Source organism: Sinocyclocheilus anshuiensis, unplaced genomic scaffold (assembly GCF_001515605.1).
Source record: "Sinocyclocheilus anshuiensis isolate Anshui unplaced genomic scaffold, SAMN03320099.WGS_v1.1 scaffold648, whole genome shotgun sequence".
Taxonomy (NCBI): Eukaryota; Metazoa; Chordata; class Actinopteri; order Cypriniformes; family Cyprinidae; genus Sinocyclocheilus; species Sinocyclocheilus anshuiensis.
Window position 1 is genome coordinate 279,365 of NW_015557156.1, and position 27,567 is coordinate 306,931.

Consider the following 27,567-nt stretch of genomic DNA (forward strand, 5'->3'; position numbering starts at 1 on the left):
GAAAAGTGATTTCCCCCCCCCCCCCCCAAATCTATGTGTCATTAATTGATAGTGTAAATGTTTGGATCATTTCTCTATATGAAGACTAACAGGCATTTCAGCAGGCTTGTACAGTAGTAAAATATAATTTTTTAAGAGGTCACAACTGTAGATCATGTATTGGACATGCATGTTATATTTAAAAAATGCATACACCTTTCCAGAACACAGTACTCTTATCCATACTTTGCTCATGTCAGCACATTTGACTAATAACACAGAAATTTCAATATCCGGTTTACGTTAGTACTGGTGACATAACCCCATATTAGCATTTTGGCTATTTGTTTGTTCGCTGCCATGGTGAAGCACAAACTACTAGCTTACAGTCAAATGATAATATGGTTACATTACACTCTACACACACAGAAGAGTGTTAGAATCACACTGTTAAATAATAGTTCTTGAGTTTTGCCAGTGTTGCTGTTATTAAGGTTTCCCATAGTGCAAATAGTCAAGCATTGTGCTAGCAATGCCAAGGTCATGGGTTTGATGTATAGCCTTCAAATTAATAGTTATTTTTTAGGATTTGTTAGATATGCCATGTGTTCTTTGCATATGTATCCTCTGTTTATACATTGTCTCTATGTAGCATCTTCTCTTGTAGCTAAGCAGTAGCGAGTGGTGCTAGCAATGCAAAGATTATGGGGTTGTTCGCAGGCAATGGATAACCTGATAAAATGTATATTTTGAAGGCAACAGAATTTGAATGACAAATGCTTCTTTGTATGTGTCCAGCAGCTTAAATGGTTGTGTATGGTGTTAACAATGCAGAAGTAATTTGTTTGATTCTCAGTTAATGCATCAACTGTATATTGAATGCTAAATAAGTTTCTTATGTTTTCATTTTAATTTATTCAGTAGGGTCGGGGGGCTCACCAACAATAAATTCCCCTTCCGGTCTGATCTAGGTGCCCCCGGACCACGATTTCTACTGAGGGGGAGCGATTTCTACCGAGGTCTGTGCACACCACTGCATTTATTCATTTAACATCCAATGTATACCATCCCTACCTTCAATATGTTCTTTTTCACCTACGAACATGAAAGCACCAATGGTGTGACTGACGTCTTCAGTTGATTTGAACTGCTCTGTAAACCAAAACCAAAATTTCACATGCTGCTTACAATGACTCACCTGACGTGGTGGTGGTGAACGTCTCTGATTGGCGGCCTGCTGGAGTCTGTTGAGGTGGGGGAATCTCTTGGCTAGAGGTTCCCCTTAACTCTCTCACTCTAATTTCTGTCCTCAAATCCATTCCTGTCCCTCTTCCTTCTTCTGTATACATGGCTGCTCCTCCATAAAGACTGTTTCTCTGTCTCTGCAGTTCTCGGTCCCTCTCCTTTGCCTCCTTAATGTCCAGCTCCACCTGAGACTGCAGACTCATAGAAGAGCGGAGCTTGAAGAAAGGGTTCTCCTTCACTAAACTCGAGTCTTCATCTTCAGTCACTTCTAACTTTGGGCCTTGTCTTGCTCTGACAGGCTCGGCAGAAGAAGCCCTCACACCCGTTGAATTCATCGGTCTCACAGATCCTCCATTTGTGCATGAGGTTGTCTTATAACCTCCGTTTTGTCCTCCCACAGTTGTGGGAATAGCATTGGCCTCTATGATGATTATTTGGCCCTTGATTCCCTCAGTTAGACCAGGTCCTCGAGCAGTAGGCGGGTTGCCGTTGGTGGCTCCATACTGGGCCGTAACTGGTTGGGTGGGAGAATTTTGTGAGAATTGCATTAGGCGTTGTTTAACATCAATAGCAGAATCAACTTCCTGTATTCCAGCGGCAGATTCTACGGTGGCAGATCTTCTGCTAATGGTTGCCACCAATTCCTTCGGCTCTTGAAATGACTCAAAAAGCTGCTTTTTGTCTTGAAGCTGTACCTCTGTTCCTTTGTCATAGAACCCAGGTAGTCGGCCCAGTTCAACCAGAACCTTCTCCCTCTCTGTCTCGGCACTAATTTCCTTCTGCATCTTCTTTCCAGCAAACTGCCGGTCTTTGCTGTGGCTTGGGTTGGGTCTTATCTGAGGGTCCTGGGATAGAATAGGCTTTCTCACCGGAATTTCCACAAACTCATTAGTCCTGTCAATGGTGTCGCACAGCCCTCGAGAACGCCTTAGACTCTGTTCTCTCTTCATGGTCAAACGGATCTCCCTCTCAATGGGAGTTTCGTTAGGTGGAGATTCAGAGGGCTGAGGAGCATCATTATCATGGCCCTCCAAGACATCTGTTGTGCTGTTGGGGGAGAAATCAACTGATACGCCACTATCGCTCTGGCTGTCATCAAAATGATCCACCTGCATTCTGTTGACTTTCCCTTCTCCCAGACGAGGCTTTGTGTTTGACTGGGACTCTGCTCTCTGCCCGTTGTTTTCCCGTTCTTGTCTTTGATCTTTAACCTCCCCCAGCTGCTTTCCTTCGGTCCCACCTGTTTCTGTGAAACACACTGTTTGCTTTCGCTCTTCACCCGTTTCACTGCTCTCTCTCTCCTCCCTTTTACTGTCCCTCCTCCCCTGTGGCATTATGAATGGCTCTTTTACTTCGGTAGAGATACAAGCAGAGCTACCTTGCTCTGGATTGGTTGGCTCGCCTGCAACTGTTTCTAGGGGTGGAGCAGCACGACACACCTGCTGCACCTCCTCATTCTCATTCAGACCGCTTGGGTTGTTTACCTCAGGCTCCCCCTTCTGGATGTTCTCAGCATTAACCACAGGTTCAGTTGTGGATTCACTTTGGATGCTTGATGAAGGTTCGGTCTCAGTGACAAGACTTTTTGAGGAGCTCTTGGAATACGTCAGGTTTGATGGTTCATCACAACGACTGTCCCGTCTCACCCACTGCTCTCTGGTGGTGGCAAAGTCCACAGGTTTGCAGTCCATATTTTGCTCTTCACTGTTTTCCGATAGGAACACTATTGAGTCAGAGTCACCATGTGACTCAAGCTCATGTCCCTCTTCTTCACAGGCTTCCTTTGGTATTTGTGGTGAGCCTTTGTCTGCCTGTGTCATGGTAACAGGTTCTTCACCCTCAGTTGTCTGAACATCTTCACTGGTTTCAGTGTTTTCCTTCACCTCATCCTGAATCTCAATGGCCGGACATCCACTCCTCTCTGGTTGGATATCTTCTTCCAGTCCTGGCACTGGTGGCCACTCTTGATCACCAGTTGGGTAATTTTCAACTGTACTGCTCAAGACTTCCTCTGTTGCCTCAATGGCTCCATCCGCTGGTGAGGAGGTGGGATGATTGTGAGGTTGAGGTGGAAAACCGCTGTCAGGTGTTTCTGTTTTTTCTAACCCACTAATAGCTTCTTTGTCCTTGTTTTTCATGTCTTGGGGGTCTGTGGCCATGTTTTTATCTTTCTCCATATGATCTTGTATGACTGATGTTTCTCTATCATCAGTGAAGTGGGGTTTTCCTTCTTTACTACTGCATTCATCCTGGAATTCAGATTTCTGAGGGCAAGTCACAGAATCTGTTTCCATTTTGCAATATATCTGTATGAAATAAATGGCAAAATGCGTTATACAATAACAGAATGACAAGCCAGAATCCTTTATTTGATTGAATTGGTAATCAACAAAGTTGTCTCTTACTGATTTTCTCACCTGTTCTTCATTTTTATAGCACAGAGGTGAGACCCCTGAAGACATTTCTTTGTAAAGGAAACACTTATAGTTTTTTGCTGACTTAGGAAACTATAATCAGCTTATGTTTCAATCCCAGTAGCTCAGGAAGGCTCATACTAAATTGAGTTATAGTGTGACTGCATGGAATCTTTTTCACCGTTGCAGTCTGTTGCTTTTGGGTTTTTGCTTCACAATGTTTTGACCTCTATGTCTTAATCAAATTCATTAGGTCATTTATTCTTTAACGCCTATGCCTCCAAGTCAGATCAGTGTCTTTTTCCATTAAGCTCACCTTAAAATAGATCACCTGAAACAATTATTTGTAATATTTATTTTATTTTTTATCTTTACATCAGTCTATAGACAAGGCATTTTTTTCTGTAACTTTTTTTCTTGTTTTGCTATAATGTCATTGTCTTGCACCTTGGTCCATACTGTTTTTTTTTTTTCATATTGCCACATGTGACTAAGAATGATTAACAAAGTTATTAAAATTAGAAAAACATTAAACAGTGTGCAGGGTCAGAAGTGGAACTTTTTCCACCTTCCCAGTCAATGAAGTTTATCTCCATTCTTTAGAAAGTAAAAGTTTAACCAGCTCTTCTCAGAATCATATTTACTTAAATACAAAATCAGATATCCATGCAAGTCAGGTAATATTTCTTTTGTTGACAATGAGTTGATCATTCTCAATATAACATTTGGACACTGTATTGCATTTTCCACTGGACGTAGAAGAAACACAAAGACTTAAAGGTGTGTCATAGCATAATGCTAATTAAATAAGGAGCAGATTAATACTGTTTAATCAGATTATACTCTGGACATGAGTGACAAAACAATATGGAAAGTCTGATTCAGGAATAATACAGCAACAGTGAAGTATTCTTAATGTTCCTATGAATTATAGAACACCCACAAACTATATAATTAAGGTCATGAATGGATTTCAAAGGGATGTAAAAGATTGTTGTGAAAATTTAAATATTAAGTATATAAACAAAATCCAAGTATCACAAATCTATATTTAGCTACAGTATACTAAAAACTGCTGTCAGCATCCATAAATCTCAAGACACTACAAATAGCTGTCACTAAATATGGATAAGTGCACTTCTTTCACTTGATGTACTTCTATGTACACTAGTAATATGGAGGGCTTTAAATAAAATAATCCTGCAATATCCTACTGATGAGCCCAAGTTGAAATTCCTGACAATGTAACACATACTACTGAGATAAAGAGCTACATGTATTATATGACCCATTCTTATACATAAAACAAGATGAAAAAGGAAAATAGGCCTACCAGCCGATGAGATGAACGAAAGGATGGAAGGTCAGCTGAAAGACACAAAGAACTGAAATCATCCGCCAAGACGTTTTGAAGTGTGCCCCTCTCACCTTATTCCCTTTCTTTCCCTGGTTTCCTTCTCTCTTGAACTCTCTCTCTCTGTACCTCCACCCCCTGCTTAGTAATCAAGGTTAAAATCTGTGCAGTTAATTTCTCTCCTTCTTCCACACTGCACTAAAGCTGTTGAGTACACCATGGACCTTGCATCACTAATCCAAACAGCTCTCAAAGCTCTCATGACTGAAGCCAGGGTTTGAGCAGGTGATCGCTTTATGAATAACTTTTAGATTCATACACAATAATGCAAGATCTACATGTTACTATAATACTTTACAATAAGTTTTAATGTTTACATAAAACTAATGTTTAGTTAGTGCATTAGGTATCATGAACTAACAAATAATTTTACAGCATTTATTAATGTTAGGTTACATATATAAATACATTGTAATTTCAGTTAGCATTAGCTAATGTATTATGCATTGAACATGAGTTAACAATGAAAGATGGCAAATTTAAGCATAATTACCTTTGTAATTAAACTGGTTAATAAATGCTTGTTCATGATACTGAATGCATTAACTCATATTAATGAATTGAAAACTTACTGTAAAGTGCAGTGTAGCAGCATAAAATTGTATTAATTTAAATATAAATATGGAAACTGTTCAAGCTACTGAATATTTAAACAATCAGCACTGAAACACTGAATATACAATATTCTTTTTCATGTTTCATGATAAAAGGATTGTTGCCATTGTTTTTTAAAGGCGTTACCATTTGATTCTTTTATACATTTACACATAATTTCAAAAGGATACTGTTTTATCCTTATGTTGACAGCATATACAATCCTCATTATATACCTTCTAAACTATTTATTGTTTTAATCTATTTTAAGAAAAAGACAGCCTTGATTAAATTTCATCAGTTTAGTTTATTAATCCTGCAGCTCTTCAAATGTAAACTTTCTATACAAAATCCTCACTGCTTTTCATTCTGCTCTTTATTTAAACTGTACAAACAGGCACTCAGTTAAGGCACTGAGAATTTACATCAAACTTTCTATGCTGAAAAAACAAGTTCCTGAATTCAACTGATAACTTTGAATAGTATTGATTACATATCATGGTATGAAACTTGAATCGCTGTCACACAATTTAAACCGTGTTAATGAGAGACAACAGGAGCAGTCCTTATAGAAATGTTAGTTGGAGAATGAACCTAAAATTGCCAAGATTGATGAAGCGCTTTATGCCGTATACTGTATACCGGACAGAAGTATATTAAGTACTGTTCATAGGGTCACATTAAAGGGACAGTTCACCTAAAAATGTTAATTCTGTCATCATTTACTCATCCTCATGTCATTCCAAACCTGTATATTTCTTTCTTCTGCAGGACAAAATAATCTCTCTTTATTGAAACACTCTTTAAATTATCTTCTGTGTTCTGCAGAACAAACTGTTTTCTTTGGGACAACATGAAATGATTTTCATCACAGACATCTGAATTTTGGGTAAACCATGGCTTTAAAGTCTAAAAACGCTTCTGTCGGGCAGTTAAAGGCACTGTAACAATAAAAGCAATCAAACTGAAACTCAGTTCACATCAACAATACAAAAACTCTGAAGATGTTACAGCGTGTATAAAATCACAGGAAACCATTCCATCTCTTTGTTTTGATTCATAAACAAGGCACACGAATGGTTTCTAATAGAGAATGCCACAACTATTGTAGGTTGAGACTTATTAATTACCCACGTGGGTCAATTCCCACGGCACTGAGAAAACAAAATATTTTTATATGATATAGTGTTAAAACCGTCAAGGCCTCTGTGGGTCGGCAGCCAACGCTCTAGAGTCGCCAGACATAAAAACAGGATCATAATCAGACACCATTGGGAATGCAACCAATGGTGATATATCAACAACAACATGCACACTGAAGCCTTTTCCAGTCTTTTCCTGCAAGGCAATGTGCTTCTTCTTACACAGAAAAGAGTTGTGGGGAATTCAATACAGTGAAGGCAATGCAAGTCTCGAAGGCTTCAGTACATCATAAACACTTTGTGCTTTGACGCCGCTGCAAGTTTCGATGTGAACAGCTGAAGATCAAAATACGAATGTCTTGAAATACAAACTCTATATTCAGAGTAACAGACAAGATGAAAAAGAATGGAAAATAAAAAGAGTCAGTCAAACGTCAACAGAGTGTTCACATGATCAAACAGCATTGGCAGGTTTTTCGTTTTGGTGCACCTGCGTCCTCTGCTCGATTTGCGGCGCTGGTATCCAGCTGAGCCGCTGCTTTGGAGATGAGCAGAGGCTCTTGTTCGGCACGGTGTTTCTCTGTTTCTGCCTTGGCGTTTGACTCCGCTGTTTCTCCGGCGCCATCCAGTGGAACTTCCTGAAATTGGCTGAGCGAGATGCGCATGGCGGGCTTGACCTCCTTGTCTTTTGGGGTTTGCGATTCTGTTGTGTTTGCTTCGACTTTTGGTCTGATTGTTGGAGATGGTTGTGTTGTGGAATACACTGGAACCTGGGCTGCCTCGATAGTGCCATCTACGGTCACATTCTGGGGTTGCATTTCAGTCAATTCAGGAAGATCTTTCTCCTCTAGCTCAAGATCTTGTGTCTCACCTTCAACTGCTACATCTGTAAGTATCTCCTCAGCAGGAGGATCTTCAATCACTTCTGCCTGTTCTGGGTCAGCAGAAGCTTCCGGATGGTTCTCTGTCTTTTCCTCAGCACCATTTTCTTCTGTGTTTCCAGAAGTGTCTTCATTTGTGGCGCCCACGGTAGGTTCTTGAGCAGTTTTGTCATCCTCCTCTGGGATTTCCTCCCCTTCGTCTGTGATGATGACTCTTTCTGCTCGGATAATTGCTCCACCGTCACCATCCTCATCTACTCCCTGCCCAGGCTCTGCCTCCTTGAAGCCAAGGAAGGTCATAGTTACACCACCAGCACCTAGTCCTTCAGCAGGGTGGCTGTTAAAGTTGTTAGCAGAAGCATGTTCGTCCTCTTCTGGACTATTGTGTGATGGTTCTCCTTCCACATTTCCGTTAAGAGCATTTCCGTTAAGAGGTGGTGTGGTGTCATCAGTAATCATTCCTGCTTCCTCCCAATTGTGATTTTCAGCCTGCACAGAATCATCTGCAACAGAAACCAACAGTATGAATCTAGAATCACTTCTGATATTCATACACGATATTGTTAATATATGTTAAGACAAGGCATTGGCAAGGCAATGCTTTAATTCTATAATTGATGGAATATTAAAGGTTTTTCCTTAATATTAAACTAATGAGGGAAAGAATGTAAAGCAGACAGAGAGAAAGAGAAAGACAGGGGAAAAAGAGTGATAGTAGGAGAATATGTTAAAGGTATTGTGGATTGTTGCTGGGCCATTGCTATGTGATGGTTAAGGTGTTCTGGGCGTATTTTAGGGTGTTGTTATGTGTGTTTACTGGTCATTACATATCAGGTCCCTCCTTGAGTAAAAATGTATGTGATTTTTTTTCAATGATAAGTTAAGGCCAATTCACACTGTGCCAACAGACACCGAGTTTTGTTGGATAGTGTGCTACCCATATTTGCGTTGATTGGCACTTGTTTTTGCCTGTTGAACATGTTAAATCTGCATTTGTTGAGTTTTGGAATGTCTGAGAAATGACATACTGTAATGGTGACCTTGATTTCACAAAGTACAACATGTTCCTGGATCAACATCCTTGTTGATCCTGGAACAACATTCCAATTAACCAATCAGAACTGGGGGATAACTTTTCAGGAAATATTTAGGTTATAATATGTTTTAGGCTTACAATCAGGGTTAGGTGCTTCTACACCCTTATTAATCAGCTATCATTTCACACTGATTTTAGGAATAAATTATGGGTAGGGTTAGGTTTAGAGGTAGGGATTGGATTTAGTCTATATTTTTGGACAGTAATGTTGATCCTGGATCAACAAAAGATGTTGATCCAGGTACATGTCTTACTTTGCAAAATCACGGCGACCATACTGTAATCTGATGACCGACGCAGTTGGTCTGCATCTGTTGGTGCAGTTACCAAAGTCTAAAGAAAGAATAGTATATAATCACTGATATTTTATACCTTTCTTTTCCTCTTTTCCGTTCTCCATGATAGGTCCATTAGGGTCCGCCTCAGCAATTGCTGTTTGATCAGAAACATTTATGATTGATATTAGTTCAATAGCATACTATTTAGATGAGACTGTCTCCTTGGAATAATAAGATTACATCTGACATTTTGGTCAAAATTGAGTTATTCACATATTCTTATTCTGTGACAACTTATTTACATTGTGTTTTTTTTAAAGTTGTGTATATTTTGGGACTTTTTATTTAAATAACAAAAAGGTTCTATCTAGTATATGGAATTCAAAAACTTTGAAGCTCATTGTCTCAAAATCACTCAGAATGCAGACAGAGTCATATAATTCCAAGGTGGCAAGATGTTTTGTTAATATATTAAAAACATGTTCTTTACAAAATATTATGGTCTGTTTAGAAAAAAAGTCTATTATTATAAGTCTAAAGTAGATTGGCAAGTCTTCACAAAAAGTTTAAATTCTGTAACATGCATGAATATTATCATAAATATACACTACCATTCAAAAGTCTGAGGTCGGTAAGACGTCTTAATGTTTTAATTACAGTTTAAAATAAATATATTTTTAAATGCAATTTATCCCTGAGATGGCAAAGCTGAACTACTACATCACTCCACTCTTCATTTATTATTATCAATGTTGAAAACAGTTGTGCTGCTTAATATTTTTTGAAATTTCAAAACAATTTGAAATAGATTTTTTGCAACAAATTGCATTGCATTTTTTTCCACAAAATAAAAGTAAAAAATAAATAGAAAATCTTGACCCCAAACATTTAGATGGTAGTGTACATAATATACTATTTAATAATATTAAGTATCACTATAAATTGATTACTGATAATTCATGTTGTTTCATGTTATGTTATGACTTCATAAATGTTAAAATATATTAGTGTTCGACTTGATCAATAATTGCTGTAGAGGTATTGTTCATTGTTAGTGGATGATCTCTGACACATCAACTCATGTTATCAATCTGAACCTTATTGTAAACTCTTACCAACTGAATTAACCAGGAATTAATTTAACACAGATTCACAACTATTGTTTTGTCAAGGATTATACTATTTTGTGTAAGCAATAATCAGGTCTAGAAAGCAGACAAGCCTGATGCTGTGTAACTGAAACAGACAGGCAGATGGTTAGCCTGGACACAGGTGCGGGACAGAGAGAGGACAGGTGGCACACACTCACCTGCTCCCACTGGCTCCACCACGGCCTCTCCCTATCGGATGAACAAGAGAGAAAAGGTCAACAGTCATCCTTAGAGAGGACACATCACACTCTCATTCTGCTGCTTAATATTTCATTCAAGGCCATGGAACATTTATGGGTGGAAGAGCTCGTCTCTGATCAGCCTCCATTCTAGACTAGAGAAGTTTCCTTTCTAAGTTCATTAACATGCACACCAATATCCCAACCGTCTCCCAAATACTGCAGCATTCTGCTTACAATGTGATTTAGAGAAACACCATAAACCATTTACTGAAGGTATACTCACAATTTTCCCTCATTAAAAGTTTTACAAAAAGAAATGAATATGTTTTATATACTTATAAAAGCAGTTGTATTTATTATGTCCCTTCATGTGCAGGTCACATGACCAGATGAGAACTAGTACTCACTTTATCTATGAGAACTGCTCACTTTACAAGTATAGCAAGCATTTGCTCATGGAATGAATTAATCATGGCTGGTAACAAATAGAAGCTGACATACACTAAAATTACTAAGTGACAATTTAATTAATTCAGTTAATATTACCATATTGAGAACATTAAAAACATTAATTGTAATATGAAATAGTTTTGACGTTAACTGAAAATTAAAAGACTAGCTAGCCAGTTTCAGGTTTGTAGCGCTTGTGTCAGATTTGTGTGATTATAATTTATAACTCGCGCTTCCTTTATTGTTGTAAATATCAGCAATCATCTAATTCATGTGAAGCTTTCCCCGTTTCACCGCTAATACTTTCTTTCACTCACTCTGATTGGATAATTAGGGGTGATCTTTCATCTTTCATCAACTTTAGAAAAAATATGGCTGTGTTGCCAGATTCGTTTACCAACAGACAGACACATCAGCTTCAGTTACCACAAGGTGGGGTCACACCAACACTGTACAGTATGTTACATATACAGTATTCAATGCAGGCAGTATTTATTTAATCAATGCAAAATTGTAATCACAAAAAATACAGCATTGATACTGCATGACCTTTCTTTGAGTCATCATGAGTATACAGAGTATTTAACCTTTCATTCTTATTTAGAGATATCTCAGAGATATAAAACGTAGTGTACACACTGTAGCAGGTAACTACTGCCAACTATAAACCGACCCCAAACTGACACAATACAGGAAAATATTAAAATAATCTGAAGGGACATTTTTGAAATGTACTGTTGTTATTTTGACTCTTTAGTTACTGCAAGTCATCCTCAACAGAACATGAAGGTTCACATCAGTGCCTGTGTTTTTGTGTTGGTCAAATATGAATATACATCAGTTGTATTCATGTGGCACTTTGAGTTCATTGCTTTAGAAATGTATTTGTCTTGAAGAAACACATACAATAAGACCAAGACCCAGCTTAAAAGAATAGTTCACACAAAAATTTAAATTTGTTGAAAACTGATTCACCCTCAGGCCAAACAAGATGAAGAAACAAACTCATCTACATCTTGGATGGCCTGAAGGTGAGTTTTTCAGCAAATTCATTAACATTTCATGTTAACTATTTCTTTAATTAGAATAACTTCAATTCTATAATATAAGCTATAGTCTTACTGCAGCCCACCACAGCAACTCTGATTCAACAGCCTTCAGTGTGTGTTTTTAAGACAAAATAATGTGTTTACTTACAGTTCAGCTGACCTCCATACAAGGTTGTTTGTTGTGATGGTAACGAGTATAAAAAAACAGCCCTGACTTGCTGCTACTTATAAACAGCTCATAATGATTTCAGAGAGTTGTGCATCTTACAGTAAAGCGTATTGACTTAAATGTACCATGATCCTTCTGAAATCATTTTAATATTCGGATTTGGTGTTCAAGAAACATTTCTTATCAATATTTAAAAGTTGTGCTGTGTATCATATTTTTGTGGAAACCATGACACATTTTCTTTGAGAACATTTTTGTAACATTATAAATGTCTTTACTACCTCTTTTGATCAATTAAATGCATCCTTGCTGTATAGAAGTACCAATCTTACTGACCACAAACACTAGTGTGAATAGTTAGAAAAATGATTTGGGAGGTGAAAAGCTCTGACACAAGCAGACGTGTGACAGCAGCAGATGCGTGTTCAGCATGATCATGCATTCAGACATGGTGTCTCACCTTATGCTGTGTCTGAGCGTCTGTGCCAGTTTGACTGGAACCGTCTTCAATGAGTTGCTTCAGTTTCAGTTCTTCCTCTGCCAACTGCTCAGACGTCACCTGTAATCTAAAGCACATACATGCATGTCATGTTTTATAAGGTGGAAACCTACCATTGGCTTGTGGTTTTCTTTAAAGGGGTCATATGACGTTGCTAAAAAATAACATTATTTTGTGTATTTGGTGTAATGAAATGTGTTTATGCGATTTAAGGTTCAAAAAACACATTATTTTCCACATACTGTACATTATTGTTTCTCCTCTATGCCCCGCCTTTCTGAAACGCGTCGATTTTTACAAAGCTCATCGTTCTGAAAAGCGAGGTGTGCTGTGATTGGCCAGCTATCCAGTGCGTTTTGATTGGCCGAATACCTCAAGCGTGTGACGGAAATGTTACGCCCCTTACTATATAATGGTGTGTCCTGGCGCAACGAGACAAAACCAATAAAATAAAACCCATTAAAAAACGAGGCATTTGTTGCATCTAGCGGGGACATAATTACTGATTATAATGACTGTCTTTTTACGCATTGCGTTGCATCGCGCTGCGTAAACATAAAACCATGTCTGCCTTTGTGATCGGAGAAACGAGAAACAACAAGCGCTACACTACACTGCTCAAAACTCACGTTTGAATCATCAGTGGCAAATCCTTTAAATATGAAAGCATACTTACAAGCTGTGGGTCAGCATTATTTGTCAGCACACCGGCATTGTAGGCTACTCTCCCAGGAAACAGTCCTCGTCCTCCGTAAAATGCGCTGCTCACATCTGAATATTTGGGTTGAACTGTTCTGGAACAGTGTTGTAAATACAACTTAACCACTGATTTCTAGTCGTGTCTTCTTTTGGAAGGCCAAACAAAGTAGTTTCGTTTTCACAACGAAACACACAGCGTCTCCACGACATGGCGGCAACAATACTCCAGCGAGAATCAAAGTTACGCCTTCTTTCTTTGCGTGAACATTTGGGCGGTGTTATGCAAATCTTCCCACACAGTGACGTAGATATGTGGGGGCGTGTTTGAACGAGGCGTTTTAGGAGGGCGTGGACAAGTATTAACTTTTATAAAGAATATCTCTTTGGGTTTGAGACTTTAGTCTTTGCAACTTTAAGGATCTTATCTATTCACGAACAGCTTGTAACACTCCAAAGAGAAAGGAAAACTTGAAATCGCATCATATGACCCCTTTAAGTAAGCCAATAATACTTCCTTACAGACACATTTTGAATTTTTACACTAGACATTTCTTCTTAGAAACAGTTTTATTTCTGGGAAGAGCAAGGTACTGTTGGGGGGAAAAGTAAGAACAATATTAACTACATTTTCCAGTATCAATCCATGAGTATAGACAAAACAATACATTCTTTTTTTTGTCTACTCTATTATATGAAGTCATGAATTTCTTATTAATTTTGTTCAGTTGGTTCATTTGGACATTTAAATCAGCTGGTTTAAAGAAAAAATTTCACTGATTCATTAGAAACCTGCACAGCATTATATGGTTTTGGTCACACTTTAATTTGGGGATCAACTCTCACTATATTAACTATGACTTTTGCCTCAAACTCCTAATTTTCTATATATTTATAATTAGTAACGTAGTTGTTAAGTTTAGGTATGGGGTCAGATTAAAGCAGGGATGGGCAAACTTGGCCCTTCCAGGCCACTTTCCTGCAGAGATTTGATCCAACCCTGATAAAACTCACCTGCCTGTAGCTTTCTAGTAGTCTTGAAGACAATGATTAGCTGGTTCAGGTGTGTTTGATTAGAGTTGGAGCTAAACTCTGAAGGAAAGTGACCTGGAAGGGCCAAGTTTGCCCACCCCTGGATTAAAGGATCTAAAATATGATCATGTAGAATAAGGCATTAATATGCACTTTAAATACTAATAAACAGTCAATACGCTAATATGCATGCTAATAAGCAACTAGTTAATAGTGAGAATTGGTTCCTAAAATAGTGTTGCCATGCTTTTAGTAGCAATACACACACAAAAATCTTATTACAATAATTTTGCAAAATAATATAACATTGAGTCAAATTCCACTATTTTTTATATATACGTATATTATGGTGATTTGATGATATATAGTGTAATTTCTAGGTTCAAATACAATTAGATCGTGATTGTTTCTGTGCGAGAAAATTACTACTTTTGATTGCAGAAAATAAAACATGAAATCAAGAATTTACGTTCTTGGTGCAGGCTCCAGGACTTATTGATAAGGATTCATCAGCGCATATAATTCCAAAGCAAAGATTCAGTCAAAATGTAATAACTTGTTCTTCATCTGAAATGACTTCCAAAATTTTGTGTAGGCACTGTTTAAGCAAACTCTCATTCAGTCTGGCTGCATTCTGGCCTACTTTTCACGATCCTATCGATTCCCAGGCTACTATCTTGTTTCACTCAGAACTATATTATGGAAGTAAAATAAATTGTGAACAACAATTAACATTAGGTTTTAAAAGCTTTGATTATGTCCCTCTAAATGGCTTCAACATAGTTTTTATTAGTAGCTTTTAGTGTAGCTAAAAACTTTTGCTAAAGTGTAGCTTGCCTGTAATCATGATTGTTTTGACAACCTACAATTTCAAAGGAGCTTCCCCAACAGGTTCCCAGAATATACTGTAGGTTTTTCAGGATTTACTATCAGACAAACAAGATGCGCAAGTGAGCCTGCACTCACATGGACTCATTTACTTAATTGCAATCCTCTCTGGAAATCGCAGCATGCTTTATAGCTATATAAAACTGCATTGTAACAAATACAGTCATTAAACGAATCACTCCTCATAGGATGAGAGGCCTCAGACGGCTGTTTACACACCATGAAAGTCTGTTCCCTATACAAGCCAAACTTTGCTCTGACTAATTAAAGCCCTGCTTCAACACAGAAGAACATCTCAGCGGCCAGCTTATTACAATAATCACCATCTCCTTCAGTCAAGCAAATAAATGCTGATCTGCAAAGCAGGAACTTCAAATACTCCTTCTCACTCACATGCAGAAATAGAAAGATATTTTGGGGGATAAAAAAAAATCATCACCTACTTGGTGCTCCAGTACTCTGGCAGGAATAATTAGTGGTGTTTGCAGAGGGAAGCAACATTATTACTACTGTGTGTATGATTAGAGTATTGAACAAACTCCGAAGTATTAAACTTATCTTATATGGCAATATATATATATATATAGATGCGGTAAAGTGCTCATGGAAGAGATTTATTTATTTTGGTCAGGGATTTGGCAGTTGTGGTCAGAATTATTAGCCCCTTGGTACAGTAAATATGAGCGAAGATGCTGTAGAAATAAATCGGTCTTGTTTATCCTTATGATATTTTATTCTAAAAATTTACAAAAATCTAACCTTTCATTGATGCAAAACAACTGAAAGTGGGTAAAAATCACATTATGTTTTTCTCCAATACACACTGGTCACAATTATAAGCACCACTAGAAATTCTTACGAATAAAATGTCTCTAAAGTATATTCCCATTCATAATTAATTTTTTTTAACACACCAGGGTGACTATGAACATGAAATTTTGACTTCCTGTTTCCCAAAAATGTAAATATGAGGGAACACAAAGGCCAAATTCCCTTAATCATCCAACACAATGATTCACGCCGAAGAATATAGTTCTGATGTGCAGCGAAAGATTGATGAGCTTCATAAAATGTAAGAAAAAAGTTCCCACCATCAGGACAATAATTAAGAACTTCCAATCAAGGAGAGACCCAAGCCATATATAGAGAGCAGAACACAGAGAAATTGTGGCCCGGCAAGCAACCACCCAAAACACAGTTGCAACCATCTAGCAATGCGCTAAAACACTGTGTAGAAACATGCTAAAAATACTCAGAACAGCCTATAAACTGCACAGTAATGTGCCAAAAACAATTCAGATCACCTCAGCAACCACATATAAATTTTCTGGTAACCAAGCTAAATATTTTTAAATATTATAAAAATAAAATATAAAAAATCATACTTGTTAATGTGTGTCTCTATCTCCTGAGCCTTAGCGCCCCAGAGGGGTGATCGAGGTCCCGTACTGTCAGGAGATGTAGGAGGTCCTTCCATCAGCCACTGGTCTCTGAGGGACTTCCTCTGTGAGAGAAACAGGGAAAGGAGGAAGAAGTAATTAATGCGGCGACACATTATTTAAATAGATTTCTTATCAGCGGTTCACACTAACAGCCAAACAAAGGCATTGCAGCACGCTGGTTTCTGGAGCTTAAAGGCCTATTCACACCAAAAGTTAATATTTGCCATAAAAACACACGAGATTGAATTGAAAAAAAATGCATGTATTAGAAAGCCAATGGGCAAATGTGACCAGGATGTCAAGGTTATGCTTAAGCTCACAAAAGTATTGTTTATTTAGATATTCTTATGATGTTGCTTAATTGTTGCATGGTATGAATTGTTCAAGACCACACAAAACCTAAATTGGAATTGTGTGGCTTGCAATCCATGTATTTAAATCTATATGTGAATGTGCTTCTAAAAGTTGACAAAATAAACAAGCAGATGTAGGCGAAATTTACATTCTCTGCTGATAAAAATGTGTGTATACAAATTTATGTCTAATAATATCTCTTAAATAACAAAGTCCCTCCTACCCAGCACTGACTAGCAATAGCAGGAAGCATATTATTGTGGTTTGTTATGTGTGTAATAAGAGTATGAGCATTAGCGCAACCAAAGACACATAACAAACCATATTCTATAATTTAGGGTACATTTCACATCAGGAAAAAGTGTAAAAACTACATGCTTTCTCAATAAAACAACTATTGGTTTTAGTTGATATATTTTGTCAGTGTAACTTATCTGCTATTTCCCAAGCTGCTATTTATGGACAAACTATATGGGTAACGTTGTTGACAATTTTACCATTTTGACCATTTTGATTTTCTATAGCAGGCCTTGTCTGGCCAATTATAGGGCTAATATGTATTTGAATTAACACCCCCAAAATATTGTAAACCTTAACAATGTACTCAACATTGTTGATGGTCAATTAATACACTTCTTGACAGTAGTTCACAGAAGATCAAATCATGTACAGTATCTCACAGAAGTGAGTACACCCCTCACATTTTTGTAAATATTTTATTATATCTTTTCATGTGACAACACTGAAGAAATGACACTTTGCTACAATGTAAAGTAATAAAATATTTACAAAAATGTGAGGGGTGTACTCACTTCGGTGAGATACTGTATGTGTTTGTCTTTAGATTTTGTCCATGGTACAAGCTGTCAAGATTGGAAAAAAGTCAAGTTGTTTGATATGTAACACCTCAACTTCCTGTTTCAGCAGGCGACAATACAAAGAAAAGAGAAATGTGTTCGTCTAACCATTTCATGGGGTCTTTAAATTAAGAAAAATCTGAAGAAGGTAGAAAAGTTACAGTGCACTTGGAGTGAACAATTCTGCTGCAAAACATCCTTTATACAATTTAGAGAATGCCAAATGGTTAAAGTCTAAAATTAAATTTCCTGCTGAGCATAATGCACTTTCACTCCTCTCCTAATTCCACCTCCAACAGCAAAAACATGTAACAACACATTTCTTAAAGGTTATATCAGGACCATCTAGAGTGTATTTGACTAATAATAAAACACGGCTGTGTGTATTCTGACATATACAGTAGATCGACGGGGAACTCCATAATGTGCACAAAAGTGCAGTCACCAGCTGCCACACAGGAAGTGATGTGCACCATGGAAACTGAAAATGTATGAGGACTAATGTAAGATAACACCAGACAACAGGGGCTGTGAGAACTTTATCTACATGCATGATTTCATTATGATTATTAAACCTAAATAGAAACCCTACAAACACAGTTTATACTACTTATCATAAGGGCATTTTTTTTGTCCAGTGGCCACTTTTATGTTTCAGTGGTTTTAAGTTATACTGAAACATTTCAACTTCATTGTGATCACATTTAAACTTAGAAACTTGTCACAATTCCTTACTTTAGTTTTCCTACTTTTCAAATGTCTTTAATATATAGATTTTATAGATGTCCCTCACCCAGACTTTCAATCTTTAATATTTTAAAAGCTATGATAAACAGTAATAATCATAAGCCATACTGATATATATTATCTGAAAATGAATTTGTACACAAATTATTCAAAATCATAAGTCATAATGACAAAAAATTTGACTTTAATGATGTTTTCTTCTCATTTTGACATTTTGTCATAATTTCAACTTACTTTCGTCAATTTATTTTCTCATAGACTTTTATTCAACATTGACTTAGCATTTTATAATTTAAATTTACCTTAGAATTATTATTTACCAAAACATGTTTTTTTATCAAAAGCATAAAATATGATTTGAGCTGTCAGAAAATAAAGAGCAGTCAACATAAATAAAGCTGTCCTTTTAAAAAAAATTTGAAAATATTAAATACTATTTATAAAAAAAACATTTTTTAGTTTCATTACAAGAATGTTTATGAATGATTTGATTTGAGATGTGGTGGAAATGACTGTAATGTTTCTGAGAAATGATGCTGTCAGGCATGCGATGTGATGCATTATATACACTTATATAACTAGTAGTGTGTGTGAAAAGTTTGCTTTAGGAGATTTTTTTTCCACAAGGACAAAAGGGCCCATAGTTGAAGAAACACCCATAAATACAGACACACAGTGTATACAAAATTAGTCTTGGAACCAACAGAGTAAGAACAAAAAGGAATAGGAAGAGGGAATGCCAATCTGGAAATATTATGGAAACAATGGGGAGTGTGAGAGAGTGAGAGCGAGAGAGATGTACACACAAGCATTAAACCTTCTAGGATAACATTTCAATTCTCAAGAAGAGTGTTTGTTTTGTGTGTGTGTGTGTTTGTATACACTGAATGATCTTGTGTTCTACATGTGGCTCTGGTGACTCTGAGCATTTAGTTTTTTGTGTGCGTGCATATAGGCCTACATTTGTGAAATTCCACTCCATGACGCAGCCTACTTAACACAAACGTGACCTAATGTGTCCGGCTGCAAAACAGGGTCACAGACGTACAGGCAAGCGTGTGTGTGTGTGTGTGTGTGTGTGTGCGCGTGAGGTCACACCTTGAGCTGCTGAAGTCTCAGTCTCTCATCCTCAATCTCTCTCCTGGCTCGCTCCTGTTCCTCTTGTATCCGCCGTTTCTCCTGAAAGCAGAAAATATCACAGACTTGAAGTATACATAAAACACTTTTCAGAATGTTCACACAAACTAACATGTTCCTTCTTATACTGACACACACTTTGCTTTAATGCTGCTTCCTGCTAGCTTGATACATTTCAGTTCTGTCAGGGGACGTCATCTACCAACAGTTTTTGCATGAAATCGCAACTTACTCTGCACTCTTCAGTCTGTCACTGACTGATAAAGTCAACACTTATAATATTAGATATTAGAATGATTTCTGAAAGGATCATGTGCAGTGTTGGGAAGGTTACTTTGGAAATGTAATAGGTAACCGATTACAAGTTACCCTATTTAAAATGTAATAAGTAGTGTAACTATTTCAATTACTTTATTAAAGTAATGTAACTGATTACATTTGATTACTTTTTGATTTCTTTTCTAAATTTCTAATGTTTTCAACTGTTAACCATTTTCAAACAGGGTTAACCTACAGTAGAACTCAACACTGATTACTGTCAGACTTTCAAAATCCTTCATCACTTGAATTAAGATTATAATAATTTAATTTGAAAGCACAGTCACCACAAAATCAGACTTTAAAACCTCTTTTAACTTTGAGATCGTTCTGAGGTTAAATACAGATTTAAAATCATAATAAGAATAGTTTAATATGATACTGTTTTTGAAATCAAATATTTGCATAGCTATGACAGGAAGGTCTGTGTACTTTTGCGTCCATTCGTTTGTCATTTTTTAACCATGACGAAAAAAGAATGGTTATTGTATTTTTAAATGCTATGCTGAAAACCAAAACTGAAATTAGAGCTGTCCGAAAAAGTAAAATATTTACTTCTTTTCAGATTTTTGTTAATGAAGTTTTGCACTTTTAATAAACATTTGAAAAATGCACAAATTAATATAGAAAAATGCCGATTTTAACGAGATTTCTTTGGCCAAATTTAGTAATGCGTCTCCCGCACGTTCAGTTGAGAACTAGAGCTGTCTTTGGAACAATGCAGAGACTTAATACAAATATGATTTTTAAAATAGACATGGCAGAATCCTGGGAAATTTATCGTCATGAAATGATATAGCCTATTGGGATATGAATGAATGAAGCTCTACACTGCACAATGAATCTCTTATTTACGTCATGCTACACTTTGCTTATTATAATGAGAGACTCCCAGGCGTGCAAAACTGAATAAAAATTGTGGCGTTGATTCTAACTTAATTGATTGGAGTTGATTCTAACTTAAAAGCTTGCCCACTCAGGAAATCAACAGAAAATGTCAGTGATGGCTACTGATCAGTGCTACAAAACACGTTGAAAATAGAAACCTCCAGGGTTCAAACACAAATACACACTGGAGCATTTGTAAAATATGTTTCGCCAGTATCCTATTTCTAGCTTTAACCAAAGTCCCTTGTCTTTGCTTTAACTGACCTTCTCTTGCTTTCATTTCGTTCCCTCTAGCACTCCCGTAGAACTTGCCCAGGATCTATTTGCAAAGAAATATGTAATGAGTATTTCATAGGCTACATGTTTTTAGGCGTGAAAAATGATTAAGATCATAAAAATATCGAAGCTAAAGGTTTTCATAAAGCAGTTATGGTAGCCACGTCAGTAGTGCGAGAGGGCGCTAGCGTCTGTATAGAGACTCTAAAAAAGGAAGAAATTAAATTTAGCATTTATATACATTAAAAACAAGCTTTATATAATTTTTACGATTTTGAATGAAATACGAATTTTGAATAATGAAAATTAGTTTGTGTCTGCTTATTCTATTCATCAGTGTTTGAACCATTAAAGAAGAAACCGCATTTTCCGTATTTCATTTCTGGGTTAAAAAACGAAAAATGAATGGACGCAAAAGTACACGGACCCAGGAAACGCTGGCATTTAACAATGCCTTGGGAAAAACAGTTGATCTTAAAAAATAAAGCATACACATCAACCCAAATAGGAAATAAAACCATTATCGAACAATCATGTGTCTTATTCTGTGCACTAAACTCCTGAAACATTTGGGTCTCATATTTTAGAGCAGACTATGCAATTAATGAAAGAAGTCAATTACTGTAAATCTGTATGTGTGTGTGTGTGTGTGTGCGTGTGAAAAAAATTCAAATGTAACCCCCTTTGTAATCATTAACATTTTCATAAGTAACTCAGTAACTGTAACTGATTACAATTACATTTATTTTGTAACTAAATTCCATAATTCCATAACATGTAACTAGTTACTCCCCAACACTGATCATGTGACACCGAAGATTGAAGTAATAATGCTGAAAATTCAACTTTGCCATCACAGGAATAAATGATATTTTAAAATATATTAAAATAGAACGAGATGAACGAAATGAAATGAACATGACACGAGTGTGTTTATTCTCAACTTTTTTCTCGAAATTTAACACAATTTTTCTCGTAATTTAATGAGTTTATTCTCAACATTTTATTTTGACTTTTTTCTCGAAATGTAACGACTTTTTTCTCGTAATTTAATGAGTTTATTCTCAACATTTTATTTTGACTTTTTTCTCGAAATGTAACGACTTTTTTCTCGTAATTTAATGAGTTTATTCTCAACATTTTATCTCGACTTTTGTTCTCGAAATTTAACGACTTTTTTCTCGTAATTGAATAAGTTTATTCTCAACATTTTTAGACTTTTTTCTCGAAATTTAATGGGTTTAATCTCAACATTTTATCTCGACTTTTTTCTTGAAACATAACGACTTTATTCTCGAAATTTAATGGGTTTAATCTCAACATTTTATCTCGACTTTTTTCTTGAAATTTAACGAGTTTTTTCTCGAAATTTAACGACTTTAATCTCGAGATGGTTTTATTTTTATATTATTGCTTGGCCCTAATCCTCTTCCGTAGGTAGAAATTTTAATTATTTTTAAATAACCAATATGTTTTGGTTACATTTTCTTACACAGTCATGAAACAGAAATAACATATGTGATACCTCTTCTTTTAGTGATAACGAATCTCCTCCCAAACAGTGTATAGTATATGTAATTTTAAAATGCAAAAGAAAGAAAAAATTCTTTGTGATACAAGTGTGCGTGTCTGCAGAAAAGTATCATCTCTCAACCTGGATTGTATTTCTAAACTCACAGAGTTGTCCTCTGTAACCGTAAGCTTTCAATGTTGGTGCTACATGTATAAATGTTGAATTTTAGACAAAATCAACCACTGAACCCGAGGGTCATCATGACTTAAAATGAATACTATAATGCATTCAGAGGACATGAATATTTCGTATAACACCGAGCAGGTGAAGAGACTCTTGGGTAGAGCGTCTTTGCAGTTGTCTGGTGTAGTTTTACCTGGTCTGGACAGACTCCATCACACTTAATAATTCAGGGGCCACAGAATGAGTCGTGAACACATCTAACACCAGTTTCCATGCATGTGTGTGTTTGTGAGAGACATGCTGTACACTCTTAAAAATAAAAGTTCTTTGTTGGCATCTATGGATCCATGAAGAACCTTTAACACCCATGAAACCTTTCCATTGCACTGAAGACTCTTTGTCATTGAAAAAGCTTATTCAAATTGTTCTTCACACAGACATAAAAAGTTTCTTTTAAGAACTGTTCAATGAAAGTTTCTTTGTAGAACCCAAAATTCTTTTCTGTCAAAACCCCTTTTGAACCCTTTATTTTTAAGAGTGTACCAAATACAGTCTATTTGTTTTCATGCACGTTTCTATTAAAAGCACAATTCGTAACGGCTACCTCTGGAAGTCCACAGGTACTGCAATAATAAGCGTTGTCAAACAGCAGCAGACTCTAATATGATGGATGTGTCTGTATGTTTCCGCGTGACACTGTTTGCAGGGCTTAAGCGGCGCTGTCATTTAAATGCTAAATTAATCCACTGCACACTGTTGACGGGTTCGAAATGTCACATAATGATATATGAAATACAAACATGGCTTCTGTGGGACGTACCTCTATAGCTTTCAGTCGCTGCTGGTACTTCTCTGCTTCATGTTCCATCCTGGACCTGGAATATAAGAGACTGCATTATTTATCCCATTATTTTTATTTTAAAATACAATTTTATAAAAGTTGCAGTAAACATTTATAATGTTACAAATGACTTTTGATTTCATGAACGACAGCTGTGAAGTATTTTTGCATACTAGGAGTCAGTTTATGTTGATATTCAGGTGAAATTTCATCTTGTGCTTTGTTATTGGCTTGTAGCGCTTCTCACAAAGTGCTCCCAAACAACAGCTCATTTAGTATTACGCATAGATGAATCTTAGTTTCTCTTTCTAAGCATGTACCAACAAATCTTTGTTCTTTTGCTCATTTTAACTCTTTCTGATCAGTGTCAGATGTCTTGTTTTGTAGCAACATCTCTGAGTGTTCTGATGACGCTGGAGTTTAGTGTGTATATCTCAGTGAAGCTTCTACTGTAGCTGACCCTGATATATCCTCATCTTGTTGATGTCCACTTTGCTCTCTCTATTCTGTTTAGATCCTGCTTGTTTCTTTCTGTCTTTCAAGATAGTGATGCATGGAATAAAACAACTATGTATTTGCATATGAAAAATGCATGTTCGGCCATTTCTAAAACCAAGTCATAACTTTTATTCAGCAAGGACGCATTAATTTGATCAATAGTTAAGTAAAGACATTTGAAAATTTGTAAATAAAAAAAAAGTTTGTGGAGCAACAAATCAGCATCATCTGACACTGAAGACTGGAGTGATGCTGAAAATCCAGCTTTGAATCAGGAATAAACTGAATTTTAAAATGTATTAAAATTCTAAAAAAAAAAATAAAAAATAAAATATTGTTTCATACATTACTATTTTTACTGTATTTTTGATGAATAAATGCAACTTTGGTGAGCAGAAGAGACTCACAGATTTCATCCAGCTTTGTATTGTTACAATGTCAGTAGTATGAGTAAAAATGGACTATATGTATTGTGTGTGTATATATATATATATATATATATATATATATATGTATGTATTTTTCCGTGTTACCAAGATATCCCTATTTATTTGTTAGCAAAAGTCCTCCAGATCATCCAGTGTGCTTTTCACAGCGCCAGAGTTTTTGTAAAATTTACAGATCGTACTTACGCATTTTTTTTTTATCTCCACTCACAGATAATCTGAACAAGCCCAGTGCATTGTGGGTGTTGAAGTTTTTCCACCTTTCACCACAGCGATTTTTTCTGTTTTCCCTAGTCATGAAGCACCCCCAAAAAAATGTTTCTGCTGTACAGACAGCCAGCTTTTATTAAAACCCCATCTTGCCAGCAGTGAATTAACCCTTTAACTGAATAATTTACATTACTTCATTCATTTCCTGGGAATCAAATGCATACATTTAATATTTTATATATTGACTGAGCAAATATGAAATGTTTTCAGGAAGACATTTCACCATGCTCATAGCTATCATACAGCCCTGAAGCGCTAACGGAGAACACGGTTCAATGCAAGAATTTCACTTTCAGCTCTCAGCGCTGAGAATAGAAGCTGTGTGCTCCCTTCAGGTCACGTTAGACTCGGCATACATGAACACACACAGATTGAGTCGTTTGATCCTTATTGATGTTCGTACCTGGAACACCCCGCAGGAGAGAGCCCGTTTCTTAAGTAGGGAAAAAATATGGGTGTGTATAATAAATATATGGAAGTGCAAAAGCTAAACAGAATAAACCCACCTTTGTTTGAGTTTGTGCCAACGAATACAGCCAGACAAGTAAATACAGGAAGATTAAACAAAACGCTTCTCTTTTCTTTCTGACTGGCTTGTTGCGGAGCTTGTTTTGACACAGGTTGTGGAGACCTCCGGGTTTTTATGGCAGGGGATCACAGGACTTATAAAGTCTATGTCAAATGAGGCCTTGGCTGTGACAAAGAACCTTCCTGTGTCTCTCATGCGCTTTGCGAGTGGGGAGAGATATGCTTTTACCAAGAATGAAAGTGTTTACTCATCTTCTTCCCTAAGGCTAATGGGTAACTTCCAAACTGCCGCGAGGGGAACAGTCTGTCTCATCAGAGTTCTGGAGACAAACTTTGCCGAGAATAGCTCCGAGGAATAAACAAAAACGAGCCTTTGATGATTCACTCTCTTCAGGTCTCAACAGAAAGTTCGATGCTAATTAAAATGTGGAGCTCTGCGTATCCGTCAGGCACACATAAAGAGAAGAGGAAAAGAGAGAATTAAAGACAAAAAGAGAAAAAAATGCAACTGAAAAGGCGAGAAACAATGGGCTTCTCTGCTTTCTCGTTCACACCCGTTATTATCAGGTGTGTCCGCCCAAGCTGTTGCTATGGCAACGTGCTTCCATCTATAAAGGTGCAAAGACACCAACACTCGTTGAATTACTACTGTGACCTGGAAACTCAACCGGAGAGCTAAAATACATTACGATTATATATGATAAACATTTCATATCTTATGAAGCTGCTGCTCAGATATATGCTGCAAACATTATCTTTATGTATTTATGTTGTGTTTTAGAGGGAAAAATCTCAGTATCTTTAAAACAAAATGCATTGAATTGAGAGCATATTTGCATGAGATATTATTAGACTTTATTTAAAAAAATATCTTGAATTAATGTCTTACCCCAGTGGCAAACACATCCTGTTTAAAGCATAAACCTCACAAGATTTTGTTAGATTTATGTTAGTAGAAAAAAAAAATTGGATAATCTGTTCTCTGAAAACAATTCTTAAAATCTTACATGACACCATTTTTAACTAAAAACAGAAAACTTTTGATATTTTTGGGCGTTCATTTACACGGCAATGCGTTTTGGGGGCCTGAAAATGCGAACCTTTGAAAAACGGGTTTCAAAGTGCAAGTTTTTGAAAATGATATCATTATTGTCTCCGTGTAATCTACCAAAATGAGAATTAGTGAAATTGATGATGTCATGCATATTACATGTTTAGTCTATATGTATGTGCGCAGGAGCATAAGGTTTTTTTTTTGTTTAGTTTTTTTTTTACAAAGTGACATCGTGTGAACAGGACGTTTTGAAATAGTTTTGGTCTGTATGTGAAAAAAAGTAAAGGAAAAACGTCTCAATTTTAAGTACATTGTTGCGTAAACACCCTGAAAATCAAAGCACAATTTTGTAGTTTTCTAGCAAATATACGGTTTTAAGGATGCTTAGACGTTTATTAAAAAACAAGGAAAAAATAGTGATAAAAATATAAAACAAATATTTTACAAATACTTTCTAGAACAAAAATGCTTTTTTTTGGCATGTTTATAATTTTAATTATTTCATAATTTTAATTTTATATTTGTTTTACGACTTTCTTTCCAGGGGAACTATAGCTGAATAATAGCACATTTACAGTAATGTTTATTTATGTGCACTGTCCCTGCAAAACAAAACAAAAACAATAATAATTTTACAGTTAAAATGTGTTTAAAAACTATTTCTTGACAAGGTTTTCAGGGAGTACATATTTAACACGCGTGTATTTTGTCTTACTGCACTGGCAGATTTCTTCAAGGGGTGGTTGACTGTTTTTTTCTAGGCTTGATTGTATTTATGGAGTGCAGTCTAACGTGTTAATGCTTTGTTTTTAAGAAAACGCACTGATCATTTCCTGCTTTTATGAAGCCCCTCCCTCAGAAATACGCGATGGGCTCTGATTGGTTAGATCAGGGCTGTCCAAACTCGGTCCTGGAGGGCCGGTGTCCTGCAGAGTTTAGCTCCAACCCTAATTAAACACACCTGAACCAGCTAATCAAGCTCTTACTAGGCATAGAAACTTCCAGTCAGGTGTGTTGAGGCAAGTTGGAGCTAAACTCTGCAGGACACCGGCCCTC

General features: G+C 36.5%; 2 protein-coding genes across 5 annotated transcripts in view; both read right to left on the reverse strand.

Moving 5' to 3' along the window:
* Positions 1 to 5,206, reverse strand: part of misp3 (MISP family member 3) — a 9,202-nt gene extending 3,996 nt beyond the window's left edge. The window contains exons 1-2 of the mRNA XM_016473380.1: positions 4,972 to 5,206; positions 1,178 to 3,530 (exon numbers count right to left, since the gene is read on the reverse strand). Coding sequence (XP_016328866.1) covers positions 1,178 to 3,518 — 2,341 coding nt within the window. The 5' untranslated portion in view covers positions 3,519 to 3,530; positions 4,972 to 5,206. The remainder of the gene's footprint in view (positions 1 to 1,177; positions 3,531 to 4,971) is intronic.
* A 728-nt stretch (positions 5,207 to 5,934) lies between these two features.
* Positions 5,935 to 27,567, reverse strand: part of LOC107678193 (paralemmin-3-like) — a 50,416-nt gene continuing 28,783 nt past the window's right edge. For 3 of the 4 annotated variants that reach the window (XM_016473386.1, XM_016473385.1, XM_016473384.1), the window contains exons 2-8: positions 23,695 to 23,749; positions 19,658 to 19,738; positions 16,545 to 16,663; positions 12,505 to 12,610; positions 10,353 to 10,383; positions 9,138 to 9,197; positions 5,935 to 8,172 (exon numbers count right to left, since the gene is read on the reverse strand). In XM_016473386.1, coding sequence (XP_016328872.1) covers positions 7,235 to 8,172; positions 9,138 to 9,197; positions 10,353 to 10,383; positions 12,505 to 12,610; positions 16,545 to 16,663; positions 19,658 to 19,738; positions 23,695 to 23,742 — 1,383 coding nt within the window. In that variant the 5' untranslated portion in view covers positions 23,743 to 23,749 and the 3' untranslated portion in view covers positions 5,935 to 7,234. Of the gene's footprint in view, positions 8,173 to 9,137; positions 9,198 to 10,352; positions 10,384 to 12,504; positions 12,611 to 16,544; positions 16,664 to 19,657; positions 19,739 to 21,166; positions 21,222 to 23,694; positions 23,750 to 27,567 lie in introns of all 4 variants that reach the window. The other variant, XM_016473387.1, reaches the window with a different exon arrangement.